Genomic DNA, 25,234 nt, shown 5'->3' with positions numbered 1-25,234 from the left:
CCAAATTGAGAAACTACAAATTTACGCAGTGTTGGATGTTTTATAGCAGCTTACGTTTCCTCTACAGAGCAGTAGTCAACATCACAGCATTTTAAACCTAAAAGCTTCTTCAATGGAGTCATTTTTTTTGAACATCATCAAACTACCACCCGCGGTCTATCCTCTGAAAAAGCCTAGAGTCAGAAAAATAATGAACCAGTTGGTCTCTTTCACTTACGTTTCATCACTAGCTTTGTTGGGATTGTGACTCAGGACAAAGAAAGTACTTACATATCTTTCTTTCTAAAACCTTTACAATACACATCAGAACAAAATACTGTAAAAAAAGATAAAGTTTCTGGACTTTTGCACAGTAGGGTGCTAGGCATTTATACAGAACACCTTAGAAATGACTGATGTGCAAGTTCATGTGTGGCTCTGGTGTAGGCTTTGACGCAGTCTGCAGAGATATACACCAGGACTTCTCTTGTTAATACCCTGAAGGAAGAAAGAGAGTGCTTTATGCTACATGCTCCTGTAACTAAATGGGGACCTTTCCAAAAAAAGATTGCTGGGTTGACGAGGAAAGAAACAACAACCCCTCCTTTAAAAGCGTCCAGTGCAGACAGACCACTCAGCTAACGTGGACTCAGAGGTTGGCTGCTCCTGGATCAATTATTTAGCTAGATGAGATTAGATGGCCCCTGCAATTCCTCTGCTGCAGTGCAAGCTCTGGAGGAGGCCTTGCACACTGGCCTGTAGATCCCCCAAGAGAATCGTCTTTACCCTTGAGCCTGAGATGGATGACTAACAGCTGAAGTTTCTCTAGTTCTTCTTCCTCATCCAGTCGTTGAGCCTGGTTGCTTTGACTGATCTGCAAAGATTGACTGAACTTTGAAGACTGAGTAAGAGCATCAGCAGGCCACCAAACATATCCTTTCCACAGACTTTAATCTGCTTATGGGTAGGCTTCCCGTACTGGCCAGACTTTAGTGCCTAGTGCACTTATTTGCTGAATGTGCCCATTGCCCTTTGGGTGCCTGAGGAGCTTCCTCCTTGTAGTGACGAGCATGTGGTCTGCTGTCAAACCACAGTGCTGATGGTGGAAGACTCCTCAGACTTGCCCTGCCTGCTGGGCAGAGACTTGAGATACTCCAGGTGGCGCCTGGCATCCTCCTGGTTGTGCCGCACATAGTAGACCAGGTAGGATATGACCATAGTGAACCAGCCAAACATGGTCACTAGCATGGCCACGTCCGTGGTCTTTTTCAGCACCACACACAAGTCCAGGTCTTTGGCCAGCAGGAAGGGCACACCTTGGGCACCGGAGTCCTCAGGCTCAGAAGTCTGGCAAACGATGCCGGTAAGAGACACAGGCTCCAAATCAAGGCGTGGAAGGGCTGTCTGCAGCCTGCAGTCACAGTGCCAGGGGTTGCCTGTTAGATTTGATCGAGCCCTCAAGCCTTCAAAAGCTTCAGGGTCCAGTGTAGACAGCTGGTTGGAGGACAGGTCCAGGAATTGCAGGGAGGCACCTAGGCCTCGGAAGGCTCCTGGCTCAAGCACAGCCAGATCGTTGTGGGACAGATCAAGCTCAGCCAGCAATGGAAGGTCCTGGAAGGCATTAGAAGGGATGCTGGTCAGCAGGTTGTAGTCCAGATACAGGCGGCGTGTGTCATTGGGGATGTCCTGTGGGATCTCAGTGAGGCGTAGGTTACTGCAGCGCATGGTCTTGCCCCCAGCTGGACCCTCGCTTTCAGAGCAATAGCAACGCTTCGAGCAGGACGTAGCTGCATGGTGGAAACATAGTGTCATCAGCACCAGGCTGTGTAGCAACAAGCACATGACCACAGAGTGCCGGAGCAGCCAGTAGGATGGCGGCATGGTGAGACGGGGGCATACTCCCTTCAGAGTGCCACCTTGTGGGGAGGGTATCTAGAAGATACATCAACCTCCCCTACAACTACCAAGCCTGTGGAGAGAAAGGAGAATATGGCAGGTTAAAGTGGTTCGGCGAAAAAGCCTAAAGGGCTAAAACATCAATTGCTCAAAAGGTCACAGTATTCGATTAACCAGTTTGGTGTTTCCATCTGTTTATTTCCCACTCCTACCATCATGAATGTCTATTAATGTTGCCGGAGCATTGTTTGTCCACTTTGTATGCTGCCTGTGATGTTCTTCTATTGCCAGTTATTCCGCCAGGCAGTCTTGCATCTTTTTTAGTGTGTGCGTATGTGTGTACATAACCTACTTCGATTGCCCTCTAATTAACACAGAATAAATTACATCCCTTATACCTACCGGCACACGCACACACATAGATACAGAATAACAAGCTGCTGATTGATGGCTGAAATGTCCTGCGAACTGGAGTGTGTTATTTCATGCACAGATGGAGGGTAGCTGCTCTAATTGCTGTAAGCAATAGGGATTTCTCTCCCTCCCTCTCTGCCTTTTTCCTTTTTTTCAACCTTCTCTGTCTTCTTGCCTCTCCTGTCTGCTTCCTTTTCTCTCTGCTTTAGTGTGGTACCAAACATCTGCCAGAAAGCAAGCTTCACAAAAAGAGGCCAAAAAAAAACATGCGAAGAACATCCACTTTTGTTGATAACTGGTTGTGAATTTACACTTTCCCACTGCGAATGCGGGCTGATTGAAATCCCTGCCGCGCTGGCCTAATTCACAACTCTGCTGGAGGCATTAGCATAATCCAGGTCTGACGAGAAATGGCAGCGGCCACGAACGACATGTTTTTTCTTGGTACTTGGAAACATATTTCAACTATTTTTGTTTTCACGCTTCTCTGATGTCTCAGTCTGAGAGCAGTGTGGAGGAGATACAGAGGTCTTCAACAGGGGCCAAATGAGCTACACGTTTGTTTCAAAAACAAATTAAGATGTAAACAAAGTCATTCAGAGGGGTTTGATGTGTAATGCTCCATTCTAGAGAAACCTAGTCAGAATTGTTCACAGTTAGTACAGGAAATGGCTATAAATACACTGCCTTGTGCCTGAGACCTTGTTTCACCATAGTTTTGATGCATTTAGCATTTTTTTTATCCATGTATGTTAATGAGACGTATGCAAGTATTACTATTTTTTTTCAAACTAGCTGAAGCCAAAGTCAGCTATTCAATAAGTTCTTGTTCGAATTTTCCTATTCTACCTTAAAAGGTGCAGCAGTTACATTCTGGCACTTCAGGCATCAAAACTGCTGGTCTATTTAAGGTGGAACGGGAAAGTTAGCTAGCTAGCTACAGAGACGTTAGCATACTATTAGCTTGTTACAAAGAAAATGACCATAATACACTGAAACGGCATTAAACTAAGATAATACAGTGGTCATATTTTTTTAATGGAGGAAATTCCTACATTTGGGGGTTTCTTTGGTCCCTTGGTCAGCCATCTTGCCGGTTTTTCTTTTTTGTCTCACAACACTCTGTTTGGACTCTGAAAAACCTGTAGCCCTAACACTTCACCCTACCCCTCTCAACAAAAATGCGGACACCCTAACTCTAGATGTGAACGTGCAAAAGAGAGGGCTAAGGGCTCAGTGGCAGGAGCAAGGGGTGAAATGGCATTGGACCCAAATGTCATATTGGCCTGGTCCCAGTTTTGAACCTATGATGGCATTTTGGATGTCCTGCACCAAAGGCATTAAGGACTATAACGCATAGCGAGGATTTCACTCACGAAAGGTTCACATTGTCTAAAGTGTGACATCAAGGGACAACTTGTTTATCTGTTCTGTGATTTACACTTTTATTTTGTCCCAGTAGCCTTCAAAAATAGCAGCTTTGATCTCAGCTCATTAATGCTCATGCAGCTTATAACACAGACCTCTCTTCTCACTAATCCCACAAGGGAACCCACCCCCACCCCCCCACCCGAAGCTGATGTACCCCTTGTACTTTCTAATCATACATTTCATCATGATCTAAGGCCAGCTTCCTCTACTCCTTTTTTAATATTAACTAGAGCTGAAAGATAATGTGATGTTCAAAAAAGTTGCTGGATATTACAAGGATGAGATAAGAAATGATACATAGTGCAAGTACAGACATGCTTTTTTTCCCGTGTAAATGGAAATCTAACTAACCTCTTCTTTAGGCAAACAGCAAAACAAACAAACAAAAACAACAACACACTGAACATTTCATTTTGTCACTACCAAGACAATCATAACACCACCGAAACTTCCATAACACCAAATGTTTGAGGAGTGACTGTTCCGGTAGTGACAATTTCAGCTCATTTTGAGCAGAACTCAAAAATGCTAGTCAGTTTACGACTAGCAAACCCAGCTTTGACCAACTGCGCACACACAAAATCATGTTTTTATTAAATGTAACGGGGAGCGATGAGGCGGATGCATACGCCGAGATAAGCGAGATTTATTAAGGGCAAATCCGGGGGCATAGTCGAGACAGTCCAGGTTCATATAGCCAACATGTAGAGACTGGGGGACAGACATGACAAAAGGAACAGAGCCTCAAACAAGAGTCAAACACTTCAAACAACACAGAGATTCAAACAAACACCAGCAAACACAGGGCTTAAGTACACAGGGAAAACGAGGGACAGGTGCAAACAATCAGGGGCGGAGTTACAAAACCAAAACAACAATGCACATGGACAGGACTGGGAGGGGCCAATCGTGATAGTAAAGCACATAAAATTAAAAAAGGTGTTTCAGTAGTGACAGTTCTTAATGTTCCACACTGATTTACAGACTTTGGGACACATTTGCTTCAAAATGATTTAATTGTTTACCACGTGGCCATGAGGGACAGGGATGCAGTCTCACTTCCTGCTCTAAAATGAAGGGGTGTGACTAAAATATACAGTAAAACTCTGTGTTTCGGTAGTGACATGAAAACATGGGACAGCACTTTCAGAATTTTTTAAAAATTCAAAATAAACTCAATTTAAGATCTACACAATGCATCTAAATGAAGTGTTTCAGCTTCACTTTAAAAGAAATTAAAAAGGGTTTGGGACAGACACCTTCCAACAGAGAGTACACTATAAATGATGATTTGTATATATTTAGCTTATTACTCTCTTCATTAATGCTTTGAATTTAAATATTAAAAATTAAATTTTTTTTTTGTAAATATCTAAGAATACTAAATTAATGAATTATTTTTTAAATTGTCTTTTTTTGTCCGCAGTATGGACTAATTTGGGAGACTGTGCTATACTAAGCTACTGTAATAAGGTGCTACATTATTTGACCCAAAAATTGTCATGACACAAACTAATGTCAGGAAAGACTAGTTTGAACAGTCATGGGCTGGAGGTTAGGGAACCAGCCTTGTGACCAGAAGATGTGTACATGTCTGTGGTGCTCTTGTGCAAGACACAAAACCCCCAACTGCTTCCCGGGTGCCGTGGTCTGGGCAAGTGTGCTCACTGTCCCCTAGTGTATTTGTGGTGGTTCACTGCACGGATGGGTTCAAATTTCCCTGGTGTCGGGCTAATAAGGGTCACCTAATCTTGATATCAAAGTTAACAAAAGCAGCCTTTATGACAGATGAGGCTTACTGGAATAAGCCTTTATAAATGTCTATGCAGGTTTATGTCAGAAGCTTTGTAGGTGTCATGTAGCTTTACAAACACTACTCTACAGTAAAGCATTGTGCCTGACCCACACTACAGGATTTAGAACATCCTAACTGATGCTGACAACGTGAGATACTCTAAACTAATGACAGTTTCCACCAATTTATTTCTCCTTAATCACTGTTAGGCATCACAGTCCCTACATTACACAATCTGCTCTGAATGAAACACCATGCACTTTCAGATGTGAACAAGAGTCCCGACCAAGGGCTCAGATCCTCAGAACCTCACGGGAGCTTCTCAGGAACAAACGCAGCAGATGACAACAGGGTTGTCGCTATGCTGGTGGTGCACAGATGTTAAGAAGAGCTATTCTGTCCTTTCATCAGATATCAAGCCACCTTGGGAGCCAAAACATTTTATGTCCATTTTGCCATCTTGGCTGTAAATATGTCTCAGTATGTTCTAATGCTCTAGTGTAGGCTAAAAAAATAATATAAACTGCTCTGCTTTAAGCTTTAGCTCAGCTTTTCTCGCATTTCTGGCAGGAAACTTTTCCTCAAAAGCAGAACAGTTTCTTGTAAAATGTCTCTTAACGTTCGACTTTTTACAAGGCTGAAGTCGCTTCTCTTTCACCAGCTTCTCGTTCAAATTTTCCCATCCAGCTTAAACGAAAGTAACTGCTGCACTATTCAAGGTGGAACGGGAAAATTTGGACAAGAAGCTGGTGAACGAGAAACTGACTTCAGCTTTGCGACTTTTTAGTGCTTGACAGTTTCTCATTGCAGATTAAATGTATCAGGAAACCAAAAAGGAGTGATTATAAACTCAAATAAGTCTTTTCAGCTCCAAATGATCAAAGTTTGTCTTAAATCTTTCTCTTTGCCATTTCGTTAGCTACTAGCTAGGTTAGACTGTGGTGTGCATTGCTATGGTGACCTGTAGTCTGCGTGCCAACCTTAAAGGGTGAATTTGCAGATATTGCCTACATTGCCAACATTAACTTCAGCGCTAATGACCATTTATTGTTAAAACTGTATTAGAATGATCAGCAGAGCTTTATTTTACTGTAAAGGAGGATTATTTTATTTTTACCTAAAAATCTAATTCTGCCACAACAAGGTAGTTAAAGAGCTGCACGTGGCTCCAGAGCCACATGTTGCTGACCCCTGCCATAGCTGTAAAGAAGGGGTCAACAGGGCTTATACATACTGCAATGCGAGCTTGTGTTGAACACATGCGCACATGAAGTGAACACATACATAAGTATGTCCGTACACATAGATGAATTCAGTTGAGCTTGCTTCTCATTGGTTGTTGGTTATTCAGGCATGACGTCAACATTATGTTTCACTCCAGAGAATCTGCGCTGCCTCACGCTACCGGATACTGAGTCGTAAATATTGAACGTTTAACATGTACAATTCACAATCAGGGCAGCCCTGACAGGACTGGGAGCAGATTGGAATATTAAAGGCCGGATTATAGACGCCCCTCACCACAGGATAATCTGGGAAGATCATTGATCAGACCTTTTGCGAGTGTCGAGAGGAGCAAATAGGCCTCAAAATCCGCCTCATTCTCCTGTAGTGTGGGCCAGGCATTAGTGAATATTTTAATGCTCGGAAGTATTGAAGTAATTCAGCCTGTACCACAAGAGTATTGAATTTTGATACCCAGCCTATCAATGAGCGGTGCAGGTTTTGGATAATAACATTTTGGCAGCTTGTCCAAAACGAAACCGAAAGAAAATGCAATATAAAAAAGTAGGCGCTGGCCCTCTTTGCCAACATTTAGTCTAATTACCACCACAAAAAACTAGTTAGCTACCACATGATTCAATCCCAAGTGACACGTTGGAAGAACAAAAAAGAAAGTGATCTTTTTAAAAAAGGGACCTCAGAAAAAGACAAACGGCTACAGACTCAACAAGATCCACTTACGCAGATTAAAAATGAAATCGATCTCTAAGTACCTCTTAGTATCACATAACGAGTGGGAGTTGTCTAAAGCGGGGGTATTGTGTGAGGAGTCGGGGGGGGCTAATAAGACGCATTGTGCTACAGCAACTGATGGAATGCCAGGGAAATGGGCCCTGTAATGAAGTCTAAAGAAGACGTGAGAGAGAGACAGAGAGGCCCACAGAGAGAGGGAGAGAGAGAGAAGAAAGGGCCTGACCTTATAGCTCCTTACAGACTAGTGTATCAGCTGCTGCCAAAGGTCTGCCAGGAAACGAGCCAAGATGTTTATCGCCTCTCGTTTTTCATTAAGACATAAACAAAAGGGCCAGACGTAGTTCCAGCAGCCCTGGGCCGAGCGAAGGGCTCTGCTTAGCCGTGGCGAATAGGTGGGAACGAACGGCTGGAGGGAAAGGAGCGAGGTGGGGGGCGGAAGGCGAGATAAATTGAAAGGGTAACATCATCCCACTCTGCAAAGCAGTGACACTCATGAATACACAACAGGGTGCTGTCATGACATTTTTGCAAGTGATAGTGTGGGCTGGCCACATAAGGAGATGGAGGGAGCATGGGGAGGCAGGGAGGTGTACAGAAGCAACAGTGGCGAGAGACGACACGGGGATAAATAAGGTGCGAAAGAAAATGAACGGCAGGGTGACCACCTGTCCTGCGCTTCACAGGACAGTTCTGAAAGGTCTGCGGAAACAGAACCATGTCCTGCGTTTCAGTGAATATGTCTCCTTTTGTTTTAAATATCGCTTTTGACGGAGGAAAACCTCGTATCTCCAAAATGGTGACTTTACAGGAGAAGGAAAAAACTTACCTTACATGTAATGTAAGTCAATGGAACCAGACGTTTGTTCAAGTGATTTTGGGCTGTTTCTTTTGGCCCATGCTTCATGAAATTAGCACACAATGTAAAGAGCAGCAGGCACTTTCAAATCATGTCACAAACTGAAAAATGTCAAAAATAGAGATACAAGGTTTTCTTCTGACAATAGCAATACGTATAAAATAGATAACAATTATATTATAACAATAATAATAATAATGCTTAGCTTAAGCGTGTGCTTGGCTGCTAACTAATGTTACTTTGTTACTATTTTAGGTGCTTCCTAAGGTGTTGATAAGCAATTGCTATGGTATCCCAAGTGGTTGCTAGGTTGGTTGCTAGGGTATGCCTGATGCTTGCTATGGTGTTGCTAGGTCACTCCTAAGGTACCCCAAAACTTTTGCTGCCCCATTCATTCCTATGGGAAAAAGATCATTTTACAAAAACGATAATTTTACAAACAGTGATGATCAAAAATTTGCATACAAGTACACTATTCCTGATCAGTGAATGCGCAATATCTGCTGCTGATAGATTGGTGCAATACATATATCCATAATCATTACTGTGCAATATCTACAATTGCTGTGCAATATCCAGTCATTACCTGCTCAGAAATGTGCAATATCCATACAGCTGCATGTGTAAACTGTAAATTTGTATAGTTTCTTAATTCTATTTTTATTTTTTTTATATTTTTCTGCTAACGTACGCCTTGTTTATTTATTTATTTATATAGTATATCTTATATTTTGCATTTTGTATGCTGCACATCTTTGTCAACTTACTGCTCTTTATCTGCTTACTGTGTATTCTGCTGTAACAATGCAAATTTCCCCCAGTGGGATAATAAAAGTCTATCTTATCTTATCTTATCAGACCGAACAATCCAGAGTTGGAACAATATTGATATCTTAACAAATGTAGGAGGAGTCACCGGTCAAAAAAATGGCAACAAGAAGAAACCATCAGATAACAGTAGATTCATAAAGTTAACGCTTTCATAACTAATAGATTAGACAACTGTAACGTGTTACTGGCTGGCCACTGTGCTGTCTCTCTAATTTGGCTCTGACTCGTCCAGAATGAAGCAGTCTGTGTGTATATTACTCCTCTATTATTCAGTGTGCCCTGGTTTCCTCTTAAGTTCTGCAGTGACCACAAGCTCTCACTTATGACATTTAAAGCTTTTAATGTCCAAACTCTGGCATTTCTTACTGATCTGCAGGGTGTGATGCATTCCAGTGCAGATCACTGTTACCTGTCATTTGAAACCTTATTCAAAGGATTACTATATTAAAGTAATGTACTGCAATCTAATTACTTTCCATTACTTTTCGATTACTTGCCTACTTACAGTCAGAGGGTTTAAATGATTTGAACATCATTGCATTTTGTTAGCATTTACATTTTGCACAGCATCCTGACTTTTTGGGTTGTTTTAAGGTGTAATGATGTACCTTGAACATGTTTTTCCAAGTGAAAAGTTGGTATTTGTACCTTTTCATAACCGAATGTTTTAAAACAGAACAGTAGAATAAAGGCGAGGCGAGGCGGGGTGTGTGGAGCCAGTACAGCTTAGAACATGTCATTTCAGTGGATTATGGTCCAGTTATGTTCCCTGACTAAACGTACTGAGAAGGACCCTTGAGGGTCCCACCCCAGTGACAAGAGGGGCACTGACCCAGTGACAGATTCATACCTTTATTTCTGAGAGTGTCTGTCACTCTGCTCTGAGATTCATTACCTAGGCTACATTTACACAGCAGGTAAAAGTGGCTCAAATCCGATCTTATTCCTCATATGTGACACAGATGTGTCATTTGTGTGGCAGTGTGAACAGCAAGAAACACACTGAATCTGACATTATCAATTCCGATTTGAGACGCTTTCATATGTGGTACTGAAATCCGTATCCGATCTGCGGCAATCCGACTCAGTCTGAACAGCCAGATCGGAATTCATGCGACTTTTACGTCAACCCAACTCAACATTCGTCATTTCGTGCTGCTGAGGCTCATAAATATTTAGGCTGATGTTTCTGTACCGAAAAATTAGAGGAGACTCATCGCAGCCGCTCCGTGTTCAAAGAGGTTTCAAACAAAACAGCCGAACAACGGCCGGAGAAGCCTGAGGTTGCAGTGTTTAAGGACGCAAACCAAAGAAGTGGACCTGCCCGAACACTGGGCCCTTTTCATGGCAAACTCAATCACATTCTGGGTGATGAGCTCAGCTGTCAAACACTCGAACTTCATAATCGCTCCTGTGATGCTGGAGTAGACGAAACCGGGAGCGACTAGTGTTCGCTGGTCGTCATGACTGTTTACCTCTGGACGAGCTGCGTGATGCTGTGTTCTTTTGCACATGAGGGTCAGTTTAGGAGCTGATCTGTTCAGACTGATGTCGCATACGGATCACATTTAAAAGACACTGTGAACAGCCAAACAAAAAATTGGATTTGGTGAGAAGATCAGATTTTGGGCCTTTTACCTGCTGTGCAAACTTAGCCTTAGAGATCTCATCACTGCAGGCTGTATCAAGCTGGTTTGTCCTCTTTAGTCATGTGGCAGGAAACTGATGGGGTTGTTTTTATTCATAGGGTGCTCTCTGACCATTCGCCATCTCACATCACATCCATGCTCTCTGTGAACAGTGGTGTTAATCAGACCTGGTCTGGAGGTCAGGGAACCAGCCTTGGGACCGGAAGGTTGCTGGTTTGATACCCTCAGCCAATAGTATGTGACTGAGGTGCCCTTGCACAAGACACTTAATCCCCAACTGCTGCCTGGGCGCTGTGGATAGGGCTGCCTACCGCTCCGGGCAAGTGTGCTCACTGCCACCTAGTTTGTGTCTTCACTAGTGTGCATGTATGTGGGTGTTTCACTGCACAGATGGGTTAAATGTGGTGATCTAATTCCTCTGTGTGCAAAACACAGATGACTAATGGTTCTGAATTCTAATGCTAAAACCTCGTATCTACAAAATGACGCCTTTACAGGAGATGAAACTAAACGACTTTAGTGTTTATGAAAGTCAATGGAACCAGACCTTTTCCAATCCATGTAAAGGGCAACAGGTATTTTCAAGTTTTGTGAAACACTGAAAAAGGACAAAAATGGAAATACAAGGTTTTGTTCCAACAGCAGCGATTTGTTTCATTACATACGTTTTGCTGTATTATATCATTATTTTATTTTATTATTTATTTTAGTCTTGAGCCTATTTTAGTCTTGAGCCTAGTCTTTATGTTAGTCTTGACCCTGTGATGGCCAGGTGACCTGTCCAGGGTGTATCTCGCCTTCCACCCGATGACAGCTGGGATAGGCTCCAGCATCCCCCGTGACCCAGAAGGAGAAGCGGCTTAGAAGATAGTACAGTTCGCCAGTCCATCACAGGGCAGACAGACAGACAAATTCACTCACTCCTAGGAGTAATTTAGCATGTCCAATTGGCCTGACTTAATGTCTTTGGACTGTGGGGGGAAACCAGAGTACCCAGAGGAAACCCACACAGACATGGAGAGAACATGCGAACTCCACACAGAAAGGACGCTGGTTGCCCAGCCGGGGAATCGAACCCAGGCCCTACTTGCTGTGAGGCGACAGCGCGACCCACCACGCCACCATGTATGCAATTTAAATGTAATCCTGCTAATGAACACACAATGTTTATGAACCTGTGATCTGATATTTATAATACTAATGTTTCCACTAGTTACTTATATTGCTGCACTGGGCGCTTCGTCTAACAAAGATGAAAAACGCACAAATAAAGATCTATTATTAACACTCAGCTGCTAAACTGCCTCACTAAACCCAATCATTTACTTTATTTAATTAAAAAAATGCTATTGGGAAAATGTGATTGGTTGACGCATATGTGTCAGTGCTGAAGTCCAAGAGAGTCAAAACAAAGAAAATGAGGAAAGAGGAGCTTTTGGATGAGGTTCAAAATGTAACAATAGGCAGCAAAGAGAGCTTTTTATATCGCATGCCATTAGGATATTCACCATGCTGTTGATAAAGAGGGCCCTCCAGCCAATCATTTGCATTTAATATGATGTTTTAAATAGTATTCTGTTGTGCAGCATTTCAAACCTGGCATAATTCACAATTTTGCATCCTTTTTGTGTTTTCATCTATAAATGTTCTTTCACTACAATACCCAGCATGCATTATGCCATGCATATACACTATAAAACCACTGACAAGCGTCCCATGGCCATAAAGCTATAGGCTTCCTTCTGTTTAGGCCAGGCTGCAGAAGAAGAATGTAACCAGCCTTGCGTAGCCACCCCAAAAATGCTCGTAGTTTCCCAAAAATTCCCAAAGTAGCCGGGGGGTGGCGTTGGGGGGTGGGGGGGTGGGGGATGCATTCCCTGCCTTTAAACCAGGAAATTCCAACCCTTGGGTCTATTGTAGTGTCACTGTAGGAGGCCACTGGGAATGTTTACATCAGTTGTAGTACTACATAAACTTTTCATTTTGTCTGGAGTGACCCTTAAACCCCTTAAATGGCCAGGACCCCTGGTGGGCACACTTCTAAAAGCTCAGAATGATTTCAACTGAAATCCCTTTAGTTACTGAATAATAAGTATGTAATAAGCCTGGTTGTTAAAGAGGTTGAATTTTATTCATGACTAAAGGTAATAAAGGCAATTTCCAGCAGACTATGTGCTGTCAAGGTAATTAAATAAACGTAATAAAATTCCTTTTAAAAAAATAACTACAATGAAAATAAATAAACAGTTCTGACCTGGTCACCCTAGAATGAGGATACTAACGTTGCAGGCGGGGGTGAAGGGAATACAAAAGAAGACAGACTGAAGGGTCAAGCGAGAGGCCGAGAGAAGAGACGGGAGAATCCGAGGAGAGAAGCTTACGTTACAGAGAAAGAAGAGGCCAATGAAAACGAGGTTACGGTTTCAGCGGAAAAGCTTTTTGGAAGCGAAATGAACGAGGCGTGAACCTTGAGAAGATCAGAACAGTCGGGCAGCATAACCAGCACACGTCTACAGCGCCGTTCGGGGGTCTGGCATACTTATCAATATTCATAAGTTTACTCAAGGTTTTACAGTGCAGAGCGAAACATCATGATATAATAACTAGACAGCAAAACTAACTATGAACTATGAATAACTAGACAACATAAGTTCATTTTAAACATTCAGTGTTTCAAGTTGGGAGCAACAAGATGTTATTCGGTGACATTATGACCACCTCCTTGTTTCTACGCTCATTGTCCATTTTATCAGCTCCACTTACTGTATAGCTGCACTTTGTAGTTCTACAGTTACAGACTGTAGTCCATCTGTTTCTCTGATACTTTGTTACCTCCTTTTACCCTGTTCTTAAGTGGTCAGGACCCCCATGGACCCCCACAGAGCAGGTACTATTTGGGTAGTGGATCATTCTCAGCACTGCAGTAACACTGACATGGTGTGTGAGTGGATCAGACACAGCAGTGCTGCTGGAGGTTTTAAACACCTCAGTGTCACTGCTGGACTGAGAATAGTCCACCAACCAAAAATATCCAGCCAACAGCGTCCTGTGGGCAGCGTTCTGTGACCACTGATGAAGGGCTAGAGGACGACCAACACAAACTGTGCTGCAGCAGATGAGCTATCGCCTCTGACTTTACATCTACAAGGTGGACTGACAAGGTAGGAGGGTCTAATAGAGTGGACAGTGAGTGGACACAGTGTTAAAAACCCCAGCAGCACTGCTGTGTCTGATCCACTCAGACCAGCACAACACACACTAACACGCCACCACCACGTCAGTGTCACTGCAGTGCTGAGAATGGTCCACCACCCAAATAGTACCTGCTCTGTGAGCTCCATGGGGGTCCTGACCACTGAAGAACAGGGTGACAAAGTATCAGAGAAACAGATGGACTACAGTCTGTAACTGTAGAACTACAAAGTGCAGCTATACAGTAAGTGGAGCTGATAAAATGGACAATGAGTGTAGAAACAAGGAGGTGGTCATCATGTTATGCCTGACCGGTGAATATAGCCATTAACTGTCATTAGAGATTCTTAAGGGTGTTACAGATATTATTTGTCTAATCACTTTTATTTGCAATGCTATACAGCGTTCAGAATCATTTTAGAATCATATATCATTCTATGACATAAGAATAGCTCAACCATGTTGCATTTAAGTCCCTGTAATTACTGAATAATAAGGCTTGATATGTAATAAGCCTGGGATTTCCAGGGGTTCATTTCTATTTGTTCTATTGCTATAAGTTTCTACTGGACGTCTGTGAAGTTACAAAGGCCTGGAATCACATTAAAACTAGAAATGAACGTTTCCGTCAAATTTGATATTTGAATGATATAAAATTAGAAAAAAAAAAAATCCACACCGGACCTGGCAACACAACTTACTTCACTTCACCTTTCAGCTTGAAAACGGGGAGTTAGTGAAGCCTTTGTTAGCTAATACTAAACGTAATAAATTCAGCTTATTATGTTAAAAGTGTATTATATGTACTATGTTGAAAGGTGGCAGCCTTTAGCCAGCCCCAGTAGTCCTTCTATGTTTCTTTCTTTGGACTAAACAGATATGAACCTTCTACCAAACTTAAGACGCAGGCCCTACACTGCCCTCTGCTGGAGGACAGAGTACAGATATCCATTGGTTCCTTAATAAAAGAATGTGGAAGCTAAATTGCTTGTCACAAATTCGAATTAATATTCGATTTAAAACAAAACAATTTACGTGAACCGTGGTATTGATATAACCCTGCTATAAACATGTCATATCAGATGTCATATGCTGTCATGAAAGAATATGTTCATCAATATAACAGCGATTGTGACTACATGCACTTAATAATCCTGTCATTGTCGAATTTCTGCAGTTATCTGAATATTCTACTAGTCGTGTAGTAGTATACAGCACACTCCGGTTTCTTAGGCTACGTTTACACAGCAGGTAAAAGTGGCCCAAATCCAATCTTTTTCCTCATATGTGGCACAGATGTGTCATTTGTGTGTCAGTGTGAACAGATAAACGCACAGAATCTGACATTTTCCATTCCCGATGCTGTCATATGTCGTACTGAAATTCGATCCGCGGCAATGCGACGCAGTCTGAACAGGCAAAGTGGAATTCATGTGACGCCAGTTCAACTTGACATTCGTCATCATTTCGTGCTGCTGAGATTCAAACATTTAGGCTGATGTTTCTGTATCAAAAAATAGAGGAAACTGTGGGTAATGAGTCCAGCTGTCAACCACTGGAACTTCATAATTGCTCATTTGATGCTGGTGAAGACGAAAACGGGAGCGACTAGTGTTCGCTAGTCGTCATGATTGTTTACGTCTGGATGAGCCTCGTGAAGTATTGTTCTTTTGTGCATGCGGGTCAGTTTGGGAGCTGATCTGTTCAGACTGCTGTCGCATACAGATCACATTTGAAAGACACTGCGAACAGAAATCGGATTTGGTGAGAAAATAAGATTTAGGCCACTTTTACCTGCTGTGTAAACGTAACCTTAGACTGGATTATGGCCTAGGAATCCAATTAAGAGATCAGATAAAGAGAGCTGGATGTCAGCTCAGTAGTCAGGATTGTCAGCGCATGGAAACTCTTACTCTGATTTCTTTCGTTTTTCTCAGTCTGAGCATGTGTGAAAACAGAGTGCTGTCCCAGAAACAGCCAGCAGTGTTTCACACAGCACGAGAGGAAACCTGCACAGACACGGGGGGAACATGCAAACCCCACACAGAAAGGACCCTGGCTGCCCGGCTGGGGAATCAAACCCAGGCTCTTCTTCCTCTGAGGTGACAGCGCACCACCTACCACCCACGACAATAAAAAGCCACAGTAATTGACATTGCATTTTCTTCTGTGAGTTTATTGGCTGGTTGTAAAGCAGAAATCTGATTACTGTCTGACTCATGTAGACCTGGAGTAGACCACCATTATCTGAATACCCGAGCGCATGTAAACGCATTGAGGGAATTACTGACAAAATCAGATTTTCTGCAGTTATCAGATTATTAAGTGCATGTAAAAACACAGTTTCATGCTACCATTACCACTCATTGACAGGACTATTTGAAAATGCCCCTAATCACAATCATTTCATATTAAAAACAAAATTAGTTTTATATTTTTTACAAACATAGATGCCTAACTCATCAATTGTGATTCTGAAACTTCTTTTAATGAATATGACAATGTTATTAATGCCATATTTGCATGTAAAATGGGGTTACAAGTCCAGACTGCCAACTGGGTGCCAGTAGCCTAACGGTAGGACATGTGAGCCAGACTGCCGGTTGAATCCCAAAACTGATTGGATATATTGGGTACATTTGTTGTTCAGGAAGGTACAAACAATGTAATTGTACCCTCATAGGTACAACTGTGGTTTGAAGGTCCAGTTGTGTGCCCACCGCTCCCCAGCCACCAGCCAAGCAACCCAGACCACACTACTGGGGGCACGATTAGGCAGCAAAATGACAAATTTCCCTCGTCGGATATGAAAAGTACATAGATCACGACAAAAGAACATAACTTCCATCAAAACACTCCTCTGGTGATGTCATGACTGACCTCCATCAAAACTCTCTCTAGTCTGATGATGTCAGGAGCCACTTCCATTAAAACACACAAGTCTGCTGACATCATATGCTTTAAAGTGTTCCTCTGAGAACCCCCTGCTTTTAGTGCCACCACGGGGACCCTACAGACCTCTCAGGAGATTTGTGAGCAGAGCTTTCAATGGCAAGCTGCAAAAAGGAGATATTTGGAAATGCAAAACAGCCAGAAGGCAGAATTATTTTGCAATCATTCGCAATCATCAATTTAACTGAGTGAAATTAAATCAAATACACTGATTTAGTCAACGCTCAATTCAGTGCGGCCCATATATTTGTTGATATTGTGCAGCCCTCGGGATTTGCTAAGCACGCCATTAACGTCAGCACTTTCTGATTAGTCTTTAGTCCATTTCTATGTCTGACACAAGCCGATCGTGGCTGTTTTCCACCTTTGTAAGCTTTCACAATCATTTGTTTACATCGTGACAAACAAAATCCGAACTGGGTGCATACGCATTGAGGCAAACACACATAACATATCTTTTTGAGAATCACAGGTTGTACGACAAAACGACAAAAGTTCTAACGCTTGCTATAAAACCTTTAGAGGGCAGTGGTGGGTAATATTTGTTTATGTGAGCTGGGAGCTAGTAAAGCTAGCCGTATACTTTAAACGATGAAAGAACTAAATGAAACTGAACATTTGCCTCGAAATAAGTTCGAGGTCACAAACTTTGCGCTGCTAGGAGAGCTTAGTGCAGTTGACCAATCACAGGCAGGGGGAGGTCTCAGAAAAAAACAATGCTGTGATTAGGACCAATCACAGTTAGGGCTAGGTCTCAGAAGATACAAAGCACTGCTTAGGACCAATTCCAGTTAAGGGAAAGTCTCAGAAAATACAACACAATGATTAGGACCAATCCCAGTTAAGGGAAAGTCTCAGAAGATACAACACAATGATTAGGACCAATCACATTCGGGGGAGGTCTCGGAATAAATGATGTAGTGATTAGGACCAATCACAGGCAGGGGGAGGTATCAGAAGATACAATGCAATGTTTAGGACCAATCACAGTCAGGGGGAGGTCTTATACAGTAAATCTTTCAGTATGGGTTACTAATTCTTGGTATGGTTTGATTGTTCTTAGCATGGCTTCTTGGTGTGGCTGGTAGTTCTTGGTGTAGTTCTGAAGTTCTAGGTAAAGTTGGGTTGTTCTTAGCATGGGTGTTTGTTCTTGGTATGGGTTAATTGTTCTTGGTAGAGTTTAATAGTTTTTGGTGTGGTTTGGTAAATCTTGGTATGGTTTAGTAGTTCTTGGGATGATTTGGAAGTTCTTGGTATGGTTCGGTTGTTCTTAGTGTGATTTAGTAGTTCTTGGTATAGTTTGGTAATTCTTAGTATGCTTTTTTGTTCCTATTATGGTTTAATACATCTTGGCATGGTTTGCTCTTAGTATGGGTTAGTAGATCTCGGTACAGTTTAACAGTTCTTGGCATGTTTTTTTTTGTTTTTAGTGTAGTTTAATAGTTCTTGGTATGGTTTAGTAGTTCTTGGTATGGTTTAATTATTGTTGGCATGGTTTGGTAGTTCATGGTGTGGTTTAGTAGTTCTTAGTATTTAGTAGTTTAGTCGTCCTTGAAATAGTTCAGTGGTTCTTGGTTTGGCTTAGATGTTCTTAATATGCTTTAATAGTTCTTAAAGCTATTTAAGGACATTTAAATCATCTAACTTGGTTAACAATCATGACAGATAGATATCATCTCTTGGCTCAAGCTTATTCCCAACTGCATGTTGATTAAAAAGACATAACAATTAGGCCTGGTTAACTGGATAAACAATGCTTTTGTTTTTTAATATTGCAATATGCCATTAAGTGTTGCACTCGAAAACAAAAACTTCATCTTAGCTGTACTGTACTGACCACAGGTCCAGGCTTAGCAAAAAGGCCGCAGTGCATTAACTAATCATATTTCCTCAGATCTGAATGACGTTTATTGGACGGATTGTAAATGACCTTTAAGTAATAGTCAATGAATATGCATACTTTTCATTCTGCTGAGATTCATTGCGTGGCACTGGCCTTGTCTTCCTTCACCTACATTCACTCACTCACGTATTGATCTGCTGTCTTCTGCAATGTCCACTGCCTGGTCAGAGAGAGGTCATCAGTTCATTCAATAGGACTAAAGCCACTTAAGGCTACAGCATGTTGTGTAGAACTGGACCTGCATTAATCTTAATACATCCATAGTTCATCTTCATCAAGGGTTTTTTTTCTGAGCTTCTGAATCTTCAGACAAACTGTACCGAGGAAATAAACCAAATTTACAACCACAAAGTGAACAGGCTCAGCTATTTTTAGACTCACTCTTTGGAACAGACATAGATCCAGGAGGCTATTGACATCACTGGCACGACAGTCTGTGTATAATATGGAGCAGGAGCACAAAAATGGATTAATAGTAAAATCAATGCAATGCAATATAAAAAAAAGCCATTGACCTGGATGGTCTTTGACACCATGTCTAATAGCACTGGCTCTTTTGTCTAGTGTCTTGTTTATCCCCACAGTAGAAAAGCATACATGGTTTAGGCTTGTTTAATAAACTAGTTCAACTCTAACGTTGACATTTAGAATAACAAAATCGCTCAAAACAGTTTGCACACGGGATCGATGGCGCAGCATCTCAGCCAAGCTTCATTAACCAGATTTTTACTAGCCAGAAGGGGCTGGAAAATCGTACCTGCCAATAACTAAACATGGATAATATATCAGCAAGAACGGGAGGTCAGTCCTCACATATATACCGAGCTAACAAACCGATGTCCTCGGGATGCTCCCTGAATGGCTTTCACCATTTTCCACACTGACCTAATGCCGTTTGCATCTGTTTCGGAGGTCCCTCAGTTCAACTATACATCAGTTTTCTTCAATAACATTGATGGAATATATTTGAATGGAAATCTGTCTGACAAGGACTCTCATCTTTGTAGGTCGACAAGCAAGTGAACATTTATAAAAAATGGTTTTATTGTCTTTAAGTGCTTTTTTTAAGCAGCTGTACATGATTTTTGAAAAATCTTTGTGGAGCTCTTTTAACAGCTTCTCACGCCCCTCGTTGCTCGCTAGCAGCTCAACACAGAGTCACTGCAGTTCACACAGAGGCCCAATCCCATTTCACCCCTCACCCCTACCACTTAGCCCTACCCCTCTGTTTTGCATGTTCATGCCTAGGTGTAGGGTGTCCTGAATCTTGTTGAGATAGGGGGGTAGGGTGAAGTGTTTGGGCTACACGGCTCTCCAAACGGAGGTTTTTCAGCCTCCAAACAGAGAGATATGAGAAAACAAGGAAAAACCGGCACAAGAAACCCACAAATGAGGGAATTCTCTCCATTAATCTTACGATAACCACTGTTTTGTCTTAGTTTGATGTCGTTTCAAGGTATTATGCTCCTTTTCTTCATGACAAGCGTAAAAAATCTGTAGCAGTAGCTGATGTCTTGGTAGCTAGCTAGCTAACTTTCCCGTAAATGGTGCTAAAGTTAATTTCTGGTGTCATACGGCGCCATTTGAGGTGGAATGGGCAAATTCGAACATGAAGCTGGTGAATATCTGACTTCAGCTTCATATCGCTGAAGAATTAGGGGTGGGTGATAATAAATAATTGCCCCCCTCTTTGAAGGCGTATGATACCCTATATGTAACTAAAGCCCAGCAGTGAGGAGCTGAACTTCACCCTCCTCTGCTATCACTGCAGGGTCGCCTACAGAGCAGCGCCAGTAGCTGTTAATGAAGTAAGTTACTTTTTTTTGAGGGTTAATGTTAGGGTTAGTCCCATTTCATAGGGAAGATTTCAGCCACTACCCCTTGCAACGCCATTCCAAGGGGCAAGATGACTCTCAAAAACAAGGAGTAGGGATGAAAATAAGAAATATGATTGGGCCAGAGTGTCCTAACAGAGTTATGGGGACGCATAATTGCATTTGACTATTTTAATTAAAGCCACCCAAGCTGAATGGCCACTAGGGGGACTGCAAAAACAGGTTAAAAGTTGTAGTGTACTACAGATCTTTTCTGACATCATCACAGTGCTCCAAGAACATCCCTATGTTACCACAGAGAAGGACACTACTCTATTCTGATGCCGATATTAAAACCTACATTGCCAATACCGATCCAAGTGTGAGTGAATGCTGTTTCGGGATAGATCTGAATCCGATTTATTCGTCATCTCTACGTTACAGTCAATGTTTACAAGACAAACTAAACCCAATATACTACTTGTTTCAATATGTGACCATTCGCGTTGTTTTAAACAATTTCTGCAAAAATAAAAGTAAGTCCGCTACATATTGTGCTCTACTTGTTGCACATGCAGCACCACTTCAGAACATGTTTGTTAGTGTTAAAGTGAAATTCCATCATGCATCAATCAAATGTTGAGATGTAATCAATCAGAGCGGTTTGGTGTGAAATGGTTGATTGTAGAGACTCTCAAGCTAGCAGCAAACTTACTAAAGGTTTCTTTACAGTGGCGGTGATAGGAACCAGAGGTCGTGCGTTCTACAACATGAATAAGGCCATATTATTTCAGGTCAAACATCTGGAAAAATTACGTTTTCTTTCGCATATTTTGCCTTAAGCGCCTCTTCTGAACCACTCTGCCATGCATGGCTTTAAGAAAGCAAGTATTAAGCCAAAATCTTCGAAAAACAATGTTTCACACTTTAAGCAACATATTTGTAAAAATTTCAGCTTTCTGTGAGGGAGCTTTTAGAGGCACTCTTCAGACATGTGGCTCATATCACCACCACTGCGAAACCATTCTGACTTGGTAAAGTTCTCTAGGGTGGAGCATTTCACACTTTGTGTAGGTCTTAACCATTTACCCATGCAGAAATGTTGAAAAAATAGTGGAATTTCCCGTTTAACAGGACTTATTGTGGCGCTTTAATGTCTAAAAACGAGCTCTGTGATGGCTGAAGCAACTAATTTTGTGAATTAAAAAATATATAAATTTTATACAATTTTGCAAAAAAGTGATTGGACCCCTAACTCTTACACTCCTAAAAACATGGTCTTTCAAGGTAAAGAAAAGAAAATGGTTCTACATTGAACCATGAACACTCAAAGAACCCACTGCATGATTAAAGGGTTCTTGGCATCATTAAATGGTTCTTTTTCAAAATGATGGGCAGATGGTTCTTTATGCAACCTTTTTGAAAAGGGTTCTACCCAAGTCTACAGCACATTCTCTATGAGTCTATGAATTGAATGAAGTACCATTCAATTACACAAAGTGTTCTTTGAGTGCCTTTACTAAAGAAGGCTTTAAGAACCATTATTTGCGAACTAGCACACACTTAAAAAGATGGTTCTTCAAGTGTTCCTTGATAAAGAGAGTGGTTCTCTATAGAACCATTTGCATGGTAAATCGTTTTTTGCATGGTGAAATGTTTCTTCAGATTGAAGGAGAACACGTTGTATTTGGTTCCATACAGAACCATTTTTAAAATGGTTCTGTATTACACCGAAAAGGGTTCTTCTACAGTTACAAATTTGACATTGTAACAGAACCATTTCACCATGCAAAGAACCACTTAAGCACAAAATGGTTCTTCATAAGACCATTCCATTTGATAAAGAACCCTTAAAGAACCATCTTTTTAGAGAGTGCTTGTACACTACCGGTTCTTAAAAGGTTCTTAAGTAAAGGAAAGGGCTCTACATTGAACCATGAACACTCGCTGCTTCATTAAATGGTTCTTCTTCAAAATGATGGAAAATGTGCTAAAGACGGCTCGATGTACAACCTTTTTGAAAAGGGTTCTACACAGCACCAAAACGGGTTCTTGTATTGCTATGACGTCAAGCTTGTAACAATAGAAGAACCCTTTTTGGTGCTACATAGAATCTTTTTCAAAACCATCTACAGTACATTCGCTATCAGTCTGAAGAACCCTTTCACCATGCAAAGAACCCTTTAATTCCACAAAACGTTCTTTGCGTGTTCGTGGTTCTACGTGGAACCATTTTCTTCTTTGCAGAAAACTCTTTTTTGAGTGAGTGCAGTTCAGTCCTGTGCTGAGCATCTGTAACTGTGAAGCATTTATCTGCTGTAATTAAACTCCGTTCTCGGACAGCAGGTGTACAGAACTTTAAGGACCTGCTGGACTTCAGAGGTTCTAGGCTGAGCCTGACCTTCAACACAGCCTCATTTCACACAGTCAAAACTGGAGTCTGTCACTGGTAGACGACTATGGAAACGATGGCTGGGCTCAGTAGCTCTCCTGGGTTGGTCTTAGATTTGTTACTCATTTCACCAACATCAGAAATAACAACATGACAAAATAAAAGTCAGAATAATAATATTAAAAATAATAATACCAGCAGCAGCAAGACAACAGCAATAATCAACGAGAGATGAACAACAACCTACTACCATCAATTTATGTGCTTACATTCATTATAATAATGTTTATAGTAATAATAATTATAATTATATAGTAATAAGTTATAGTAATAATAATAATAATATTTATAGTAAATGTATATTTGTAATATAAACATATTTGTAGCAGCCGTCCCATGTGGAAGAAAAATATATAAACATAAACTTGCTTATTTAAAAGAAACATACAATATATTAAATATATGTGCAAAATGTGTTTAAAATGTGTCAAGTATGAAACACACACACACACACACACACACACATATACATATATATAGTTCCTTCGCATTTGGGCTCACATAATAATAATAATAATATTAATAATAATAATAATGATAATAATAATAATAACACTAAAAGGCTTTACAGATCCTCCCCACTGTCTCGGTTCAGCCCTCGGTATACTGAGGCTGATGGGTGAAGGGGGCGCGATAGGGACCCGGTGGAACCAAGTTTGTAGGTGAAGCCCCGGGGAGACCCCCTCACTCACCGCCCTCAGCGTCTCAGGCTCTGACCAAACTTAGCTTTGGCTTTAAACTTCTTCCCGCTGCGGTGACCAATGAACAGAAGCGGGCTGCGGTCTCGGTCCACAACCACGCACAGCTGCACTTACATGTCCGCGGCGGCTCCTCGCGGCTCGGTGGAAGTTGCAGGGCTGCGTTGGCCGCTGCCGCCGCCTCGTTTCCCCGGGCTGTGCTACCTCAGCGCCGCTCCAGCGCCTCGCCGCGCCTCGCCCTGCTCGCACCTCCGGACAGACCTCTCAGTTTCCACGCAACCACCACGCACAAACTGGCGCTGCGAGCCAAAGGCTGCCGCCTCCAGCCAATCAGGGAGGGGCTCACGTTTTCGCTCCACCAATCAGCCAGCTGCTCGCCGCGGACGTATCCAATCAGGGCGTCGCTCGCTTCGCGGGTCGGCCAATCATATCCTGTCATAATGAATGAGTTCGTTTTATTCAAATCCAGACGGTAGGAGACTGGAGGGAGAAAACCACGCCCACTCTTTTATATTTCTCGTTTTTAAAAGCGAAATAATGACTTATGTTTTCTAGACTTTGACTCAGTATCTCAAAAATCTGACTCATTTTGTCAAAACAATGACTCGCATAAATGACTGGACAGGGCAAAATATTAAGTTACTATGTCGAAATTATTACAATGTTTCACAATTTTAGTTTAGTATGTTGAAATAAGTAATTTTCCCGAAATAAATGAAGTTACTATGTCAAAATCATGACTTATTCTCTCCAAAATGTGACTCACTCTTACTGTTACTAGTTTGACTCGCCACAACAATGATCCATTTTGTCAGCTCCATCTCCAACATTCTTTGACCAATATATCCAACACATGTCCAAACCATCTCAACCTGGCCTCTCTGCCTCTCTCCAAACTGCTCCACCTTCACTGTCCCTCTGATCTGCTCATTTCTAATCCTACTTCTAATAACTCTCTTTATCAGATTTCTAGACCTTACTCTGATTTAAGAAGACAGTGTGACATGTTAACATGACCGTTTGAATAATCAGATGACTGCAGAAATCAGATTATGATCGGATTATTGAGTGCATGTAAACGCCCCCACTGATACCTCCACTGACACCTTCAGCATGTTCAGTAGGGCAGCTTTAGTAAGCCTGCTGCTAGCTTGAGGAACACTGCCTCTTTTTTGGCTTCTAAAAGGTCCTAAATATCATACGATAGTGCAAACTGATTAAGACCTCACAGCCCACGTCTTTGCGTTTGAACACAGGAAACAGCCTTTGTGTTAAAATGGAAAATAATGCTGTCTGATTTTACCAGCTTTATTTTGCACTTCGTCAGATCCTTTTCTTCTGCCTGCATCTTGCAGCAAGAACACAGTATGTGTCCTGTGTATTTTGTGCTTATTC

The 25,234-nt window shown here is 41.8% G+C and overlaps 1 protein-coding gene across 1 annotated transcript; it reads right to left on the bottom strand.

Annotated features, from left to right (window-relative positions):
* Window positions 1-213: 213 nt before the first annotated feature.
* Window positions 214-24,117, bottom strand: lrrc3ca (leucine rich repeat containing 3Ca). The gene is made up of 2 exons (XM_017692731.2): window positions 23,957-24,117; window positions 214-1,948 (listed from the first exon to the last, which is right to left on the bottom strand). Exon 2 carries the CDS (start codon window positions 1,858-1,860, stop codon window positions 1,063-1,065), a length of 798 nt encoding a protein of 265 aa, XP_017548220.1. The 5' UTR covers window positions 1,861-1,948; window positions 23,957-24,117; the 3' UTR covers window positions 214-1,062.
* Window positions 24,118-25,234: the final 1,117 nt, after the last annotated feature.

This window comes from Pygocentrus nattereri, chromosome 13 (assembly GCF_015220715.1).
Source record: "Pygocentrus nattereri isolate fPygNat1 chromosome 13, fPygNat1.pri, whole genome shotgun sequence".
NCBI lineage: Eukaryota > Metazoa > Chordata > Actinopteri > Characiformes > Serrasalmidae > Pygocentrus > Pygocentrus nattereri.
Note: the sequence above shows the minus strand (reverse complement) of the source record. Positions and strands in the feature narration are given on the sequence as shown.

Excerpts from the sequence above, each read along its gene's own strand:
- lrrc3ca (XM_017692731.2), bottom strand. The coding sequence starts at position 1,860 with ATGCCGCCATCCTACTGGCTGCTCCGGCACTCTGTGGTCATGTGCTTG.